Source organism: Amblyraja radiata, chromosome 2 (genome assembly GCF_010909765.2).
Source record: "Amblyraja radiata isolate CabotCenter1 chromosome 2, sAmbRad1.1.pri, whole genome shotgun sequence".
Taxonomy (NCBI): domain Eukaryota; kingdom Metazoa; phylum Chordata; class Chondrichthyes; order Rajiformes; family Rajidae; genus Amblyraja; species Amblyraja radiata.
The window spans coordinates 47,832,392-47,851,002 of NC_045957.1; the positions used below are offsets into that span (position 1 = coordinate 47,832,392).

At 43.2% G+C, this 18,611-nt stretch overlaps 1 protein-coding gene across 2 annotated transcripts in view; it reads right to left on the reverse strand.

Annotated features, from left to right (window-relative positions):
- mios (meiosis regulator for oocyte development) overlaps window positions 1-18,189 on the reverse strand; it is a 56,117-nt gene extending 37,928 nt beyond the window's left edge. Inside the window, exons 1-4 of one of the 2 annotated variants that reach the window (XM_033045804.1) lie at window positions 18,094-18,189; window positions 9,187-10,589; window positions 6,260-6,358; window positions 5,492-5,752 (exon numbers count right to left, since the gene is read on the reverse strand). In XM_033045804.1, coding sequence (XP_032901695.1) covers window positions 5,492-5,752; window positions 6,260-6,358; window positions 9,187-10,483 — 1,657 coding nt within the window. In that variant the 5' untranslated portion in view covers window positions 10,484-10,589; window positions 18,094-18,189. Of the gene's footprint in view, window positions 1-5,491; window positions 5,753-6,259; window positions 6,359-9,186; window positions 10,590-18,031; window positions 18,053-18,093 lie in introns of those variants that run through there. The other variant, XM_033045812.1, reaches the window with a different exon arrangement.
- Window positions 18,190-18,611: the final 422 nt, after the last annotated feature.

Genomic DNA, 18,611 nt, shown 5'->3' on the forward strand with positions numbered 1-18,611 from the left:
CAGGTAGGGGACTAAGAATTAAAGTTTCCCCCTTCACCCCCCACCCACCAACCACATAAAATCCCTCCAAACTAACTGACTAACATTTAAGCAATGATTTACAATGATTTCCCCGGTCTCCGGGGAGGAGGCAGCCGCTCCAGACTTTTCAAGCCGCCCGCGCTACCTACCTAATCTACGCTAAAAATCTTCCATTCGGAAATCCGAAAAATTCCGAAATCCGACAAGTGTCTGGTCCCAAGGCTTTCGGATAAAAGGTTGTGCACCTGTATAGAGAAGCTGATTCGGGGATTGCTGGAACAAGACATCTTAGTAAAGTGCCAGTCTATTTGCAACACACCAATCCTTGCAGTACCCAAGGCAGGGAAAGAGGGCCAGTACAGACTGGTTCAGGACTTAAGATCTGGCAATGCAGTGGTAGAACTGCTCCATGCCTTGGTGCCAAACCCAGCTCATATTCTAGCTTTGATTCCAGCTGAAGCGAAGATTTGTTCAATTGTAGACCTGCAGCATGCCTTCTTCTCCTTACCGCTGCACAGAAACAGCCAGTATTTATTTGCCTTTACTTACAGGGGCCAACAATATACGTGGACAAGACTACCTCAGGGATTCATTAATTCGCCTACCTTGTTTTCTCAATGTCTTCAAGGACAGTTAAGCACCTTAAGTTTTAAAAGAAAATCCACACTAGTTCAATATGTGCACGACTTGTTGGTGGCTAGTTTAGATGAGCAGAGCAATCGTGAGGATACTTCTCAATTATTGAACCACTTGGCAACCTTAGGATATGTGGTCTCTCAGTCCAAAGTATCAATGGCTCAACAAAAAGTAAAATGTCTGAGAGTGATAATTTTGGCCACGGAAAGAAGTCTAGAAAGCAGAAGACTTGAACCACTTTGCGAACTTCCTGTACCAAAAGAGGCAAAGCAGATGAGATAGTGGCTTGGTATGGTGAACTACTGCTGAACATGGATCCCTAATATTGCACTAGACACCAAGGAATTGACTCATTATACTCGCCTAGAGGGTGAATTTCAGTTGTCCAAAGAAACTCAGAAAGCTTTCAAGAATTTAAAGTGATCTTTAATGCAGGCTCCAGCACTAGGAAGGTCACTCTATGATAGACCCTTCTAACTTTACTATACCATCCTTTACGAATGTTCAACTGCAATCCTCACCTAAAAACCTGGGGATAAGCAGACCAGTAGCTTATTATTCTTCAAAACTTGACCCAGTAGCGAGAGGACACCCAATATGCACCCAGATGTTAACAGCAATCTATAATAGTCTAGTCTGCTGCAAACCTGACTTTACAGCAGAAGATAGTAGTGTACAGTACCCATTCGGTGGCTGCCTTGTTGGAACAACTGCAAACTCAGCATCTGACAATGGCTCGTCAAAACAAATATGAAATGTATCTATTGAGTAATCCAAAACTCCAATTCAGACACTGTATAACTATTAATCCAGCATCTTTCCTCATTTCACCTCCAGAGGAACAGTCAGAATCAGGACATGACTGTTTGTTCGTAATACAAGAGACATCTGTAAGGGAAGATTTAAAGGACGCTCCTATAGCAGACCCTGATATGACACCATACGTTGATGGAAGTGTATCCATTGGGCCCCAGAGACTTTCTGGATACACTATTGTAGACCAGGATGGGAACAGTGTAGAGGCAGCTGCCTTTGAGTCACCCTTTTCAGCCCCAACAGGCTGAGCTGTTCGCTTTAATCAGAGCATGTATTGTTGGAAGAGATCTGAAAGTAAACATATATAAAGATGCTAGATATGCATTCGGACTGGTACATGGCTTTGGACAGCTGTGGAGGAATTGAGGATTCCTAACCTCAGCAGGAACTCAAATATCTCATAAACAATTGGTGATTGATTTATTACAGGCTCTGCTGCTACCCAGGCAAATTTCAGTAATGAAGTGTGGTGCTCACACAAAGGGCCAGACACCAATAGACATAGTGAATTGTTGTGCTGACCTAAGCAGCAAAGGAGGTATCCCAGGAACGAAAGATGATGAGGCAGATAAAAAGTTCATGTAACAAGTCTCCCTCGGAAAAGCCAATGCCAACCATCCAGGAAATTATTCAGTTGCAGGAAGAAGCTCCTCTTGCAGTTTGGGTTGTGGAGTGTATGCATTTCGCGACTCACTGTGGTGCAAGAGCAATTGGTGATGCTCTTTCGGCTACTTGGTGGCATCCAAGATTATAAACTTTGGCCCAGAAAGTGAGTAGCTGCTGTATTATTTGTCAGAAATATAATTCTGGGAAAGGAGTGGGTTGTGAGGATGGAAGAACACCTTTGCCCATGGGTCCCTTTGAAACTCTTCAAATGGATTACATCGAGCTAGAGAAGTGCCAAAGATATAGGTATGTACTTGTGATTGTCGATGTATTCAGCAAATTGATTGAGGCCTATCCAACATTTGATAACAAAGAGGCTATTGTTATCAAGGTGCTTATGCAAGAAATTATAATATTGGTATTGTGTAATAACAGGGAGTTGGATTTCCAGTGCTCGTATTCGGTGTTTGACTGAACCAGACTAAAGAGGTAAGTTTAGGAACCGGAATTACAACAATCCCCAGCATTTTCCCTGCAGCCCTTCTTGAATAGGGGCACAACATTTGCCACCCTGCAGTCTTCCAGCACCTCGCCTGTATTTAAAGATGACTCGTAAATTTCAACCAGGGTTCCTGCAATCTCCTCTCTAGTTTCCCACAATGTCCTCGGATATATCTCATTAGGCCCTGGAGATTTGTCTACTTTCAACTTCTCAAGATACAAACTTTTGTTATAAAAATGGCATATTTTCAGATTAATGGGAATTAATATTTTCATCAGAGTATTTTTTAATGAAAGTGTGTATTAGTCTTCATTTAATCAGAAGATCATAGGGTTTAAATCCCACGTAACAAAAATCTATATTGCAAATCTACTCTGACTTCAGTTCAACAACCCAAGAAAATCTAATAATCACTCGATTTGAATGTAAATAATTTAATATGTGGAACATATTACTGATACATATTATCAGTTTCTGAATATTGCACTGATCAACCCAAACTGGGTTGATCAGTGCAATATTGTGCAAAATGAAGTTATAGTTAAAGGTTTACACATAAGCACAACTCATTTTTTTGACCCCACATGAAGCAGTCCAATTATGCCACATAATGGAACAAAATGTGTTGTTTCTAATGTGCATTCAAAATACTAACTGTTGTACCAAAGGTAATCTGGTGCCATTCTATCAATACACCCCAAAATCCATTTATCCCCCAAATAGTCCAACATCCACAAGCAAACTGAATTGGAATTAATGAAAAGGACATACATTTCTAACCTTTTCCAAGTCTGCATTAGTTCAGTATTTTCATATTACATTAAATACTTTCTCTAGGCCGCCATCAGTGTCTCTTGGCAACTTACAAACATCAATTTAATTTGTAGATTTTCTTCAGTGACAAATGGCAAAAACCCCAAACATTCCCATTATTTTGAATTGGGGCCAGATTTGTGGGTAAATCTGTTTTCCCAGTACAATATTTAGAACCGATTACAGTGGCTTGCAAAAGTATTCATACCCCTTGAACTTTTCCACATTTTGTCACGTTACAACCACAAACGTAAATGTATTTTATTGGAACTTTATGCGATAGACCAACACAAAGTGGCGCATAATTGTGAAGTGGAAGGAAAATGATACATGGTTTTCAAATTTTTTTACAAATAAAAAACTGAAAAGTGTGGCGTGCAAAAGTATTCAGCCCCCTTTACTCTGATACCCCTAAATAAAATCCAGTGCAACCAATTGCCTTCAGAAGTCACCTAATTAGTAAATAGAGTCCACTTGTGTGTAATCTAATCTCAGTATAAATACAGCTGTTCTGTGAAGGCCTCAGAGGTTTGTTAGAGAACATTAGTGAACAAACAGCATCATGAAGCCCAAGGAACACACCAGACAGGCCAGGGATAAAGTTGTGGAGAAGTTTAAAGCAGGGTTAGGTTATAAAAAAATATCCCAAGCTTTGAACATCTCACGGAGCACTGTTCAATCCATCATCCGAAAATGGAAAGAGTATGGCACAACTGCAAACCTACCAAGACATGGCCATCCACCTAAACTGACAGGCCGGGCAAGGAGAGCATTGATCAGAGAAGCAGCCAACTCTGGTAACTCTGGAGGAGCTGCAGAGATCCACAGCTCAGGTGGGAGAATCTGTCCACAGGACAACTATTAGTTGTGCACTCCACAAATCGGGTCTTTATGGAAGAGTGGCAAGAAGAAAGCCATTGTTGAAAAAAAGCCATAAGAAGTCCCGTTTGCAGTTTGCCACAAGCCATGTGGGGGACACAGCAAACATGTGGAGGAAGGTGCTCTGGTCAGATGAGACCAAAATTGAAGTTTTTGGCCTAAATGCAAAACGCTATGTGTGGTGGAAAACTAACACTGCACATCACCCTGAACACACCATCCCCACTGTGAAACATGGCGGTGGCAGCATCATGCTGTGGGGATGCTTTTCTTCAGCAGGGACAGGGAAGCTGGTCAGAGTTGATGGGAAGATGGATGGAGCCAAATACAGGGCAATCTTGGAAGAACACCTGTTAGAGTCTGCAAAAGACTTGAGACTGGGGCGGAGGTTCACCTTCCAGCAGGACAACGACCCTAAACATACAGCCAGAGCTACAATGGAATGGTTTAGATCAAAGCATATTCATGTGTTAGAATGGCCCAGTCAAAGTCCAGACCTAATTCCAATTGAGAATCTCTGGCAAGACTTGAAAATTGCTGTTCACAGACGCTCTCCATCCAATCTGACTGAGCTTGAGCTATTTTGCAAAGAAGAATGGGCAAAATTTTTAGTCTCTAGATGTGCAAAGCTGGTAGAGACATACCCCAAAAGACTTGCAGCTGTAATTGCAGCGAAAGGTGGTTCTACAAAGTATTGACTCAGGGGGGCTGAATACTTTTGCACACCACACTTTTCAGTTTTTTATTTGTAAAAAAATTTGAAAACCATGTATCATTTTCCTTCCACTTCACAATTATGCACCACTTTGTGCTGGTCTATCACATAAAATCCCAATAAAATACATTTACGTTTGTGGTTGTAACGTGACAATATGTGGAAAAGTTCAAGGGGTATGAAAACTTTTGCAAGCCACTGTATATGAAGCTCAATTTAGATTCCATGGAACATGGACATAAAATTACTGAATACATATAACTTGGTCAATTACACTGAAAAAACTATGAAAATAGTAAGCCAAAAGTTTAAGAAGTTTTGTAATTTAAAGCTCTTCATACACAAAAGGAGTGTTTACTCTGCATTTTTCTCATTTGTTTACTCGAAACAAATAAATAATAATTCTTATTTTCTTCTCACTGAATGAGAGGAAAGCATAACATATCTAATAGCAACATTTTAGTGATTAAAGTATTTAAAACAATATTTTAAAAATAGTATACCTTTCACTAAAGCAGCTCCCTTATTAAGAATCTCTATTGCTCTTCGGATGTCAAGGTTAAAAAGTGCAACAGCAGCAGCTCGTTCCCATTCTTCTCCTTGTTCCAATGAGTTCAGGAAAGGATCTACATCAATATCTGGACCCTTCTGAATCCAGCCACAAAGTTGCAGAGCCAAACATCGTTCCTCACTCTGGTATCTGATAACACCTGTCTGCCGATCGGATCCAAGCCAGCTGTGTTTATAACTCTCTGTTTTTCTCTCTGGTAATGGAGTAATCGCAAATGAGTAAAATAAGGGTGATTCACAATGCTTTAAATGCCTCATACAAAATAAATACATTCATGCTTTTGTAATAGAATCTGATTATTGCAATGTCCTTTCCTTGGAAAACAGGTTTTGAAAGAAAAGGACATTGAAACATGCAAATAGGAAATTGTTTCAAACAGTCTCTGGAATGACCGACTGCTTAAATACCTTGCAGAAACATGGAACTGCAGTTACTGGCCTACAAAAAATATACAAAGTGTTGGAGTTACTCAGCTGGTTCGGCAGCATCTTTAGAGAACATAGATAGGTGACATTTCTGGTCAGGACTCTTCTTCAGACTAATTGTGCTTAAATACCTCATCCAATATAAATAATATATAATCCTTTATCATTCATTGTTATTAAGTCAGATCTCAAAGAACATGGAAAATAACTTGGAACATGAGGCAACAACCATTTGCATAGAATTAAAAGTTGTAAATGGATTCATTCATACTCACCTGCACTTGATTTTAAAATAGTTTTAATGCCAGAGTACACAAGAGGCACTTTGTTCACAGATGATTTCTGTTCTGCATCTTCAGCATATTGTTTCATGAGTGATCACAAGTTTAGGAAAGCAACATGAAGGAAAAAAAATGGCTGCAATTTTTTTTTTGCATTTTCAATAGTAAAAATCTAATTAAAAATCTATGCCCTTCAGCAACCATGAATAACATTTCCCACAATTTGAGCATAGCATTCCCTTATCCAAACCTATGATCAACACTTCTGTCATCAAACAGCTGCAGCTCTCGTTAATCAGTACCTGATGGTCGACACATCAGCTTAAATTCAGCTCAAAGTCACTGTATATTTCATTTTGTTCAATCTCTTTGAGAGCGAAAATTAGGTTTTAAATTATTACAATTCAAAAGCACTTCACCAGGTATAAAGCACTTTAACATGCCCCAAGTTTGTAGAAGGCAGTACAAGCTGAATTTATTTATCTTTCTTTTTGAACTTAATAACTACAAAAATGTTGTAATATAAAATAATCATTTCAAGTTCGCATTTATTGTCACATGCACCAATTATGGTACAGTAATATTTGAGTTACCATACAGCCATCCTAAGTGAAAAGCAACAATACACAGTCGCATAAAATAAAATTTAACATAAACATCCACCACAGTGGAATCAACACTCCTCACTGTGATGGAAGGCAATAAAGTTTAATCATCTTCCTCCTTTGTTCACCCATGGTTGGGGCCGAACCCTCCGAACTTGCCGCTGTCGACAGTACGATGTTCAAGCCCTCGCGTCGGAATGATCAAAACTCCAGTGTCGGGACGGATCGGAACACTCCCGATGAAGCTCCTGAGTCGGCCTCTTCTTACCGGAGGTGTTAAAAGTCCACAGGCCCCGCAGTCGGAGCACTTTCGCTGACGATCCTCGGTAAAGGATCGCACGGATGGCAAGTCCACGCCGGCAGCTTGAAACTCCGGGCCGGTCTTCAGGAAAGGCCGCACCATTCCACGTTGTTAGGCCACATGGTGGACGGAGATGCAACACGGAGAAAAACCGCATCTCCGTCGAGGTAAGTGACTGGAAAAAGTTTCCCCCGATTTCCCCCCTCCCCCACATAAAACATACCAAGAAACATTGAAACACACATTTAAGACATACTTAAAATAATATAAACGGAGAAGGAACGAGACAGACTGTTGGCGATGCGGCCATTACGGGCGCCACCCGGTGGTGATACATGATCACCATTACATGATCATAATCAAAGTCTAAGGTTAATTAAACATTGAAGTATTTTTACAATAACTAGATGCAGATATACATGCTGTTGGGAACTGTTTCAACAAGTGAAAATTATTCTCTATAATTTTATAGTGAAAGTTAATCCTGCGATGGAGAAATTGTTCTCAGTGCTCCACCAGAAACCACAATTTCTCTTTTCCTGATGGATGGTGTAAAAATTATGCTACTAAAGTTTTAAAACTATTTTCATATTTTTAAATCTCTTTAGCAATGCATATTGCAATATCTATGTTGCATTTTTAAAGTATAAATATTACAAGTAGTTCAGACTGAAGTGCAAACAAGATGTTTATTATATGACAATGCATTAAAAGAACCATGCCTTATCATATGTGGGTTATTCTGCCCATAAGCAGCGGTTAGTGTCCTGGAGTGACTGATCCTAGTGGTGTATAAAAGGAAGGTGGGCACTAGTGGAGCAGACTGTTGGGAGCAAGTGTGTTGACGTCCAAGTGCTATGTCTGAGGGCAAGCACTGAGGCTGTGTCTTGTGAAGCTTCAGCCAGGAAACAGAGCAGAGGGTGACAGCAAGATAAGGCAAGGGCCGCTTTGCTTTGTGCAACTATTACTTTGTCTCACACCAGTCGTAATGGCAGTTAGGGAATTGGTATACTCCTCTTGCGGGGTGTGAAAAATCAGAGAGACTGTCAGTGTCCCTTAGGACTAAACCTGTGGGAAGTGCATTCACTGCAGCTCCTAACTGACCATGTGAGGGAACTGGGAACTTCAGCTGGACAACCTCAGTATCATCAGGGAAACCAAGAGCATCATAGATAGGAGTTAAAGGAGTTAGGTGGTTACACGCAAGGTCCATGCAAAAAGTAGATGGGCGACTACCAGGAAAGGGAGTAGGCAGAGTGCAGGAAGTCCCATCCCATTCCCCTCAAAAAACAATACTGTTGGATACTATTGGTGGGGGTGAGGAAGAGAATGACCAGAGGAGAGCAGCAGCAGCAACCATGTCAGGCACAGCAGGGTAGTCAGAGAGTTAGAGTGATAGGAGGCTCATTAGCTAGGGGGGCAGACAGACATTCTGTGGCAGCAAACGGGACTCCTGGATGTTTACTGCCCATGTGCCAGAGCCCAGGATGAATCAAAGTGGTTGCTGAACGTTTTCATGGAAGAGGGTGATCAGCCAGAAGTAGTTGTGCAAGTTGGCACAAATTACATGGGTAGGAAAGGGGATAAGGTCCTATAGTGTAAATAATATTAGTCAAAACTTTAAAAAGAACCTCAAAGGGTAGCAATCTCCAAATGGAGGTGAGGGTAGGAATAGGAAGATGGGACAGGTTAATGTGTGACTGTGCCGTTGGTGCAGGGGGCAAGGATTTAGATTTTTAGGCCTCTTCTGGCACAGAAGTGCCCTATACAAGATGCAGCTGGTTGCACCTGAACTAGAGGGAAAACAATATCATGGCAGGCATGCTATCTAGTTCAGCTTAAACAAGATTGGCAGGGGGATGAGATCCAATGCAGTAATGAAGCAGATGGGAGGCTGTAAGTCAGTACTGCAGGTTTGCCCTTAAATATTACTGCAAGATTTAGAACAATAATTTATATTTTAATCTTTGATTAAATCATTCTTAAACTAATAAGAATCTTGATCAAAAGGATATAATGCAGAGTATACCATAATGATTTTAGCTGAGGGTCATCATCTCCGGCCAACAAATGATTTCTCCACACTTGCTCCATATCAAGACCATATCTTGACAGTGCACGCTGTCTCATTTTTGTGGCAACATCCTTCTCGCCAGAACTACTTTCTCCCTCTTCACTGCAGTTATACAAGTGTCTGCCACATGCCCACATCAAAGTAGTAGTTGGATTCCACGCCAACGATATTCGTTCAAAGACAGTGAAATCTGACATCAGCCTGTTCGACGTCACAACAACCATGCGGTTCTGATTTGTTGGATGCCATGCAAATGAGGCAATGCAGTTTTCACAGGGCTGAACACTCCTTTCTATTATGGTAGGCTCAGTTTCATCCCCAATGGGCGTTGGCGTATGTTGCATGTCATACAGACGAATGATATTAGTATCTCTAGTCAATGTGGCCAGCAAACCAGTTCTGGTTGGACACCAAGCTACTTTTGTTAGTGGTTTGGGTTGTTCAGTCAATGTCAGCACTGGCTTTTCAAACTTCCGCAGGTCCCAGATTGCCACCTGTCCTTCAAAGAAAGATGCCACGCGGTCATGGAAGTGAGGGTCAACTGTTACACCTTGAACAGCTTTTGTATTGACGAACATCTTTTGGCTGGTGTTTCTCAAATCAAAGATTGCAAGATTGCGGTGCATACCTGCCAAAAGCAGCTTTTGATCTCTTGGGAGCCAGCAAAGGGAAAGACTTGCATCATTCTGGCCTAGTTCATACAATGGCTTTGTCACAACAAGTCCAGCATCTGTATCACCAGCAGAAAGTCGAACTTTCTCTGCTGGTACAGCAATTTCTGGTGTGTATTTGCTGCTGATATCCCAGATGAGTACAGAGAAATCTGCCCTGTGTTTATCCAGTCCAGCGGCAAGCCAGTTGCTGTCCACAGGATTCCAAGCTAGTGTATTACACTGACGAGCATGCTTAGGAACAAATTCTTTTCCTATCAAATCTCTGAATTTAGAATTGCGATCTTGACCAAGGCTAGTAAGCACAACTCGCCCATTGGCTTGTCCAACAGCAAGTAGACATTCAGGATCATATTTAGGATACCAAGCCACACATTTCATATAAGGCGTGTCAGAGTTAATTGCGAGCAACGTGGCTGTGGTGTCCTCTGATAGCCTCAAAGAACCAGCCTTAACTTCGAAATTTCCAACTGATTCAGTCCGATAAAGACAAAGTTCTGAGTCACAAACAACAAATCTGTCCACATGATGTGGAGCCCACAGAATATCAGGTTTTGAACCACTCATTTTCCCCCACTAGATTTCAAGACGATTCATTCCAAATACTTCAGCGCTTCAGTTTATAGTTGGCTTGAAGAGACAAAGACATATTCTTCAATGTATCGTTGCAAAACTGCAAGAAAAAAAAGAGTTTACTAAGCAGTAAATATTTTTTTAGCTACAACCAGCTCAAAATTTATAAGATGTTCACTCATAACAAAAATGGAAATAATCAATATTTTAGTTACCTTTCCACCCAGTTTTTTAACTTTGGTGCTAAGAAAATTGGTAGTTACACTGGATAGAAACCCACTGTCTGGAAGAGCTACAGACCCTGAGCTTACACAGGTGAGATGTGGAGAGTTACTTCACCGAGATTTGTGTACAACTGCGATATCCAAATAACCTCTGGGTCATACATGTCATTGAATTTAACAGAAACATTTAAAACTATTCAAAATACAACTTTCATTATTAAGTCCCCTCTATCTTTTAATGTCATTAATAAACTATAGCAGATCACATTACATTGTTCAGGAGTACCAATACCCTTATTTTAAAAAAAAGGCACAAAGCTGTTTCCTTAAAATGGTACTAAAGGATGTGGAATTTCAGTTATGCAGAGATTGAGAAGCCAAGGCAGCACTTTTCAGAATATGGTAGGTTAAAAGGATATTTAACAAATGTACTCAACATGTTTTCAAACAGGAAGTGAAAACGGAGGTTCTATTATCAGAAACAATCAAGAATCAAGACAACACAGTTGTGTAGCAGTTAGCACTGCAGTCTCACAGCTCGAGAGACCCAGGCAATGCTGACCTTGGATGCTGTCTGTGAAATTTGCACATTTTCCTATGCTGTTTTCCTGGGTGCTCCAATTCCCTCCCTCATTCCAAAGACATACTTGTAGTTTCTTGCAAGACATCCGTAATGTAGGGAAGTGGCAACAAAATTAGAGGTGGGGGAGGTGATGAGGATGCAAGGGGTCTTAAATGTAGTCTTAGTGTGAATGAGTGCTTGCTGGCTAGCACAGACATGGTAGGCCAAATGGTTTGTTTCTGTGGTTTCCGACTGTGATTTTAAGGCAGCGATCCAATACAAAATGGCAGAAGAACCCAAGGTGAAGAGAGGAGAAAAATAAATCTTAAATTTGTACAAGGACAGGCATCATCTTAACTGGACCCTTTCCAACTTAACATGTACTATTATGTTAACCCAGCGACCCATAGTCAGATTTTAACATGTTACAAGGTAAATAGATAAATCTAGCATCAGAAACAGAAATTTACTGCATGCTTTTAAAGTACAACTGAAATTCAAGACCTTTATTTTTGATTAAACACCAATTTTATGGTGAATTATGTGAACACTTTAGAAGACATTTGGACAGGTGGATGGATAGAAAAGGTTTAAAAGGGGTATGTGCCAAATGCAGGCAGGTGAGACTAGCGTGGATGAGGCATCTTGATCCGCATGGGTAAGTTAGGCTGAATAACCCGTTTCCATGCTGAATGTCTAGGACTCCATGTTCTGTCTTGGAGGGGGTTGGGAGAGAGTAGAACTGCAGGAAACAGGGGAGACACGGACTATGGCTCCATCTATAACAGCAGAAGGGGACAGGGGAGGACCAAAAAAGGAAGATGGGGAAACTAGCAGTAAGGGATGGTATCCTTGCACGAGGCATTATGGGAGGAGGTGTAGCCACAGAAATGTGGGAGTCAGTCTGTCCACTATAATGGACACAAAGAACATGAAAAGTGTAGAGAGTTGTCAGAGATAGTCTAACTGAATTTGAAGGCAGGGTGGAAGTTAAAGAAATCAACAAGTTCTACATGGGTACAGAAGGCAGCCCCAATGCAGTCATCAATGTAACAGAGAAAGAGTTGGGGGTATTATTGGATCAAAGAGTGTTCAACGTAATCAACGAAGAAAGGCATTGCTGGAGAACCATGGCTACACCTCAAACTTGAAGAAGGCAAGAGAAATCAAGAGTTATCAAAAGAGTTGTTGAGGGCAAGGCCAAATTCTGCAAGCAAAAGATGGTATCAGTTATGGGGAATTGATTGGATCTCTGCTCAAGGAAGAAACGGAATTCCTTGCAGTTTTCCTGGTGCAGAATTGAAGTTTAAATGACAGTACATCCATGGTAGGGATGAGGCAGCAGGGGCTAAGGAATTGATAATTATTAAAGTGGTGAAGAGCATGTGAGGTGTCCTGGATGTACGTGGGAAGGGACTGGAAAGGGGAATAGAATAGAGTTGAGGTATTAAAGACTCTCATTGTTCTGTATGCCTTCAGCCTTCCCCATTGCTACAGAGACCAAATATAAATAGGACGAACAACATCTCATATTACACCCAACGGCGATTACATTTTCTTATTTCAGGTAAACCACACCTTGAGCTCTCCTCCAACACACATTCTTTCACCTCCCTTTCTTATCCTTTTATTCATCTCTCCCATCCCCTTTTACCACCTGCCCATCATTCTGCCAACTGGTTCCACCAATCACCTGCCAGGTTCTGTCCCAACCATCCTCCCACCATCTCTTGTACAACTATATACTGGCAATCTTTCCTGTTCAATCCTGACCCAGGATCTTGACCTGAAATATCGACTTGCACAATAATTATTAACACCGGTGTCCTACACGTATACTTTCTCAACACCATACTATACTCCCTACACACTCACAAGTGATGGCCAAATTCAGCTACAACTCTATTTACAAGTTTACAGATAATATCACTGTAGTGGTCCATATCTCAATCAATAATGAGACAAAGTACAGGAAGAAGATAGAGTGTTTAATAACGTAGTGTTAATAGACAATAGGTGCACGAGTAGGCCATTCAGCCCTTCGAGGCAGCACCGCCATTCAATGTGATCATGGCTGATCATTACCCCGTTCCTGCCTTCTCCCCATATCCCCAGACTCCGCTATCTTCAAGAATAAGTGACCCTGCATTCTCATAGCATCCTCCTCACAGTTCACACTGCCACCCAGCTTTGTGTCATCTGCAAATTTGCTAATGTAATTCCTTCATTGAAACCATTAATATATATTGTAAATAGCTGCGGTCCCAGCACCAAGCCTTGTGGTACCCTACTAGTCACTGCCTGCCATTCTGAAAGGGACCTGTTAATCCCTACTCTTTGTTTCCTGTCTGCCAACCAATTTTCTATCCATGTCAGCACCCTACCCCCAATACCATGTGCTCTAATTTTGCCAACTAATCTCCTATGTGGGACCTTACCAAATGCTTTCTGAAACTCCAGGTGCACTACATCCACTGGCTCTCCCTTGTCCATTTTTCTAGTTACATCCTCAAAAAATTCCAGAAGATTAGTTAAGCATGATGTCCCCATTGTAAATCCATGCTGACTCTGACCGATCCTGTTACTGCTATCCAAATGTGCCGCTATTTCATCTTTCATGATTGACTCCAGCATCTCTCTCACCACCAATGTCAGGCTAACTGGTCTATTATTCCCTGTTTTATCTCTCCCACCTTTCTGAAAAAGTAGGATAACATTGCAGTCAGCATCAATGGTGACGAAGTGGAGATTGCTGACACCTCTAGTTCCTCAGATAATTAAGGAAGCTTGGCATGTTTCCAATAATTGTTACCAATTTCTACAGATATACCATAGAAAGCATACTGTTGAATTGCATCACAGCTTGGTTTGGCAACAACTCTGCAAAAAAAATGAGGATGTAGCCAAGTCCATCATATGATCAAGTCTAACCACACCACTCCCCATACTCCACTCCATACTGTCTCAGGATAGCAGCTAACATTATCAAGAACCATTTACACTGTTGTCAGTCCCTCTTCTCCCCTCTCACTGGGCAGAAAATACAAAAGTTTGAAAGCACATGCCACCAGATTCAGGAAGTTGCCCAAGCGGTATGAATATAGATTTCTCCAACTTCAAGTAACCTTTGCTTTCCCTCTCGCTCCATACCTCCCCCAACCTAGTTCTCCAACCAGTCTGACTATGTTGTCTCTTGATGAAATTTTTAACTCTTTATGTCTCATGGTCATGTTCCCCTAGCTAACAATTATCTATTCTACATTTTCCTTGATATTCATCCTCTGATCTCATGTTCACACCTTACTCCTCCATATCTCAGTGTTTCCCTCTCCCATGACTGAAGTTTGAAGAAGGGTCTCGAGCGGAAACATCACCCATTCCTTCCACCCAGAGATGCAGCCTGTCCACTGACCTCTAGCATCTTGTGTCTATCTGGTTGGTGTGGATTCAGTGGGCCAAAGGGTGCTGTATCTCTAAACAAAACATTGTGATTTCACATGCTCAATAGAGCAGACAATGCGCATTCAGGACTATGTCTACACTAGAATTATTTAATATTCATCCAATAAGCCAAATACTATAGATATTTGAAATATTCAATCGCTAAAGCAACATATATGGAGAGAAACGCTATAGCGAATGTCAAAACATCCATTGAATTTAACTGTATCGCCCCAAATGTCATATGAACTTCCAGTATTTCTACTTCAAATTTAAACATTTTCTCCATAGATGCTGCCTGACCTGCTGAGTTCCTCCAGTAGTTTGTTTCTTGGTTAACATTCAGTCAACCCCACAGAACTAAAATACAAAATAGCAGCCGGAGTAGACCATGTGTTGAGGGGACCATGATATTGCTTCACCATTCACCATTTAGGTGTCCTTGAGACTCTAGAAAGGCGCCCATAAATAAAATTTATTATTATTCATCAATATCACATCCATCCTTGTCTTAGCCTCCACCACTAGTTCGCGGTGACCCTGAATCCATAGCATAGAAAGTGTTTATAAGACTTGCAAAAAAAAAGAAAAATGGCCAATGTTTTGTTTGCGATCTCAAATGCATTCTCGCCATTTCTTCCGTCAAATTAAAATAACCTCACTGCATACATTTCCTCCAGTGGGTTAGGCAGCATCTCTGGAAAGACAAAATGGGTCCAGTCTATGGAAGGGTCTCGACCCGAAACGTCACCTATTCCTTTTCTCCAGAGATGCTGCTTGACCTGCTGAGTTACTCCAGCATTTTGTGTCTATCTGTTGCGTAAACCAGCATATGCAGGAGATGCAACACCTGTCCCTATACCTCCCCCCATCTACTCCATCCAAAGACCCCGACAGTCTTTTCAGGTGAGGCAGAGGTGCAGTTCCACCTCCTCCAACCTCATCTAATGTATACTCTGTTCCAGGTGTGGAATTCTGTATATCGGAGAAACCAAGAGCAAATCCTCCACAGAAGATGCAACACCTGTCCCTATACACCCCCCCCGCTACTTCAAAGACCCCGATAATCTTTTCAGATGAGGCAGAGGTTCACTTGCACCTCCTCCAACTCATCTACTGTATCCGCTGTTCCAGGTGTGGACTCCTGTAGATCAGTAAGACCAAGCGCAGGCTCGGCGATCATTTCGCTGAACACCTCTGCTCAGTCCGCCTAAACCTACCTGATCTCCCGATTGCTCCACACTTTAACTCCCCCTCCCATTCCCACACTGACCTTCCTGTCCTAGGTCTCTTCCATTGTCGAGTGAGGCCCAGCGCAAATTGGAGGAACAGCACCTAATTTTCCCTTGGGCAGCTTACACCCCAGCAGTATGAACATTGACTTCTCTAACCAATTAGCCCTTGCTTTTCCTCTTTCCATTCCCTCCCCAGTTCTCCGACCGATCTTACTCACTCTGACTACATTTTTTCTCTGTACCGCTCACTCCCCTGACATCAACCTGAAGAAGGGTCTCGACCCTAAACATCACCCATTCCTTCTCTCCAGAGATGCTGCCTGTCCCGAGTTACTCCAGCTTTTTATGTCTATCTTCGATTTAAACCAGCATCTGCAGTTCTTTCCTACACATCTACAGTTCCTTCCTACAAATAAGCGAGTTCAGAATTCTGACTGCGCATGCCCAGGTCATAGGTCACTGGAGATAAACATTCTTGGCAGCTGAGCTGCTGCATGTATACAGACCTGTGTTTCATCCGTAGTCAGGATCGAATCAGGTCTCTGGCGCTGCAAGTGCTGTTGAATTGCTACTGGAGTTAGCAACACTAGTTCTTCCTTCTCCACTGGTCCATACAGAAATCTCAGCCGTGACAATTTAATGAATCACGGTCCAGTCCCCCTCACCCTGGGAGTATGGGTTTCATTCTCACTCGGGCTGCCCTCCCGGATTATACAGGGTTATTATACAGGGGCAAACCACGCACCCCTCTCCTGCATAACCCCAGGAGGCAGATCTGTGAGCGGAGTCTCACTACTGTCCCCTTCCCCGTCCTCTCCGGAATGTCCCATCCCTGTCCGGGGGAGGCCGAAGATGTCCGGAGTAACCCAGAACGGTGGTGGCCCCAGGCTTACAGCCAACGCAGAGAAGCGCTAACTCCCGCCAACTGCCGAGGAACCCGTTCCCCGACGGGCCAGGGACCGTCAGCTGCACCTCTCGCCTTATCCAGTGGCTGTCGGTCAACCCCCTCGGTGCTGGCGAAAGCCGAGGACTAGTCTTAAACGGGGATACACACAAAATGCTGCAGCAACTCAGCGGGTCAGGCAACATCTCTGGAGAAGGGTCTCGACACAAAACGTCACCTATTCCTTTTCTCCAAAGATACTGCCTCTCGCTCAGTTACTCCAGCACGTTGTGTCTACCTTCGGTGTAAACCAGCATCTGCAGTTCCTTCCTACAGAGTGATGCCTGTCCGCAGATAAAGGCAAGATGGCGGGGAGAGGGAAACTCGCTATTGTGGCTTCACTGCAGATTCCGGACACCGCGTCTCCGCAAGAACTCGCTGACGCTAGGACAATCTCTGCACCCCATCCCCCCCACCCCGGACTGGAGGACATTGCCCGCCTCTGCAACCAACATGCAAACCCCCACTCACATCTGCCCCCTCTCTCGCTGTTACACCCCACTCTCTCGCTGTTACACCCCACTCTCCCGCTGCCTGGCAACCCGCTCGCTTGTTTTTTGAATGACATTTGACAAATCCCATGATTCCTTGCGTTTTTCGGAATACCGAACTGCTTAAAGTGGCCGTGCTAAAGGGGAAGGGACCAAATACTTCAGGCCCCGCCCCTGGTCGCAATGATTGAAACACGAGTAACGCGTGTCAATGTGTAGGGAAGGAGCTGCAGATGCTGGTTTAAACGGTAAACACAATACGCTAGAGTAACTCAGCGGGACAGGCAGCATCTCTGGAGAGAAGGAATGAGTGACGTTTCGAGTCGAGACCCATCGTCAGACCATCTGGAACCGAAACGCCACCCATTCCTCATCTCCATTCATGTTGCAATGATCTCTCGCTGCGGCGCCCACGCCCGCACGTGACCGCCCCTCCCCCACGCCATGCAGGGCCACCATCCAACTCCCTTCGCCTTCACGTCGCAATTTAGCAGCCGCTCCCACACAACGGACAGGGACCGGCTGTCTCCGAGGCCAGGCCGACGTACACTTTACATTTATTTCTTCGGGCCGCAAGCCGCATCACATGCAGCGGCGGCAGCATCAGGGCGGCCATTAACGAGGCGTGAGCACGCAGGTCAGATACCTGCCACGACCGACCATCGCTTGGTGTCCGACGCGAGTTACCGGCCAAACGGCAGCACTCACCTGGCAGCTCGAGCGTCAATAACGGCTTCGGCCGGAACAACCGGGAACACCGTTGGCACTGCCGCGCATGCGCGCCCTCACCCGCGCGCCTGTGGCCGTGTTTGTTCACGTGACGCGACGGTTGGTGCGCTCCACCCGCTGGAGGAGGAGGATGAGTCGGTGCAGCAGAAAGCTCCGTGTGGCCCAGGTCCATCAGCAGGCCAACTGCAAGCATATTTATACATCACATTTTATCGAATTGTTGATTCAGAATGAACCAATGTGACGGATCTCAAAAATGTGAGCTGTCCAAAATACCATAGTACTTGCTCACATTTGCTCTCTGTGTATGTTCGTGACATTATCCAGAGATGCTGAGTCACTCCAGCATTTGTTTGTTAAAGAGTCACATCGCCTTGCTGGGCTCTGAAAACTGCTCATCAATGCCCTGCACCTTTGGCAGAAAAACTTGCATTCCTACCATAGATATAATTACCTCGGATTCTACCCAGTATTTTTGAAACTTAACATGGATAAGG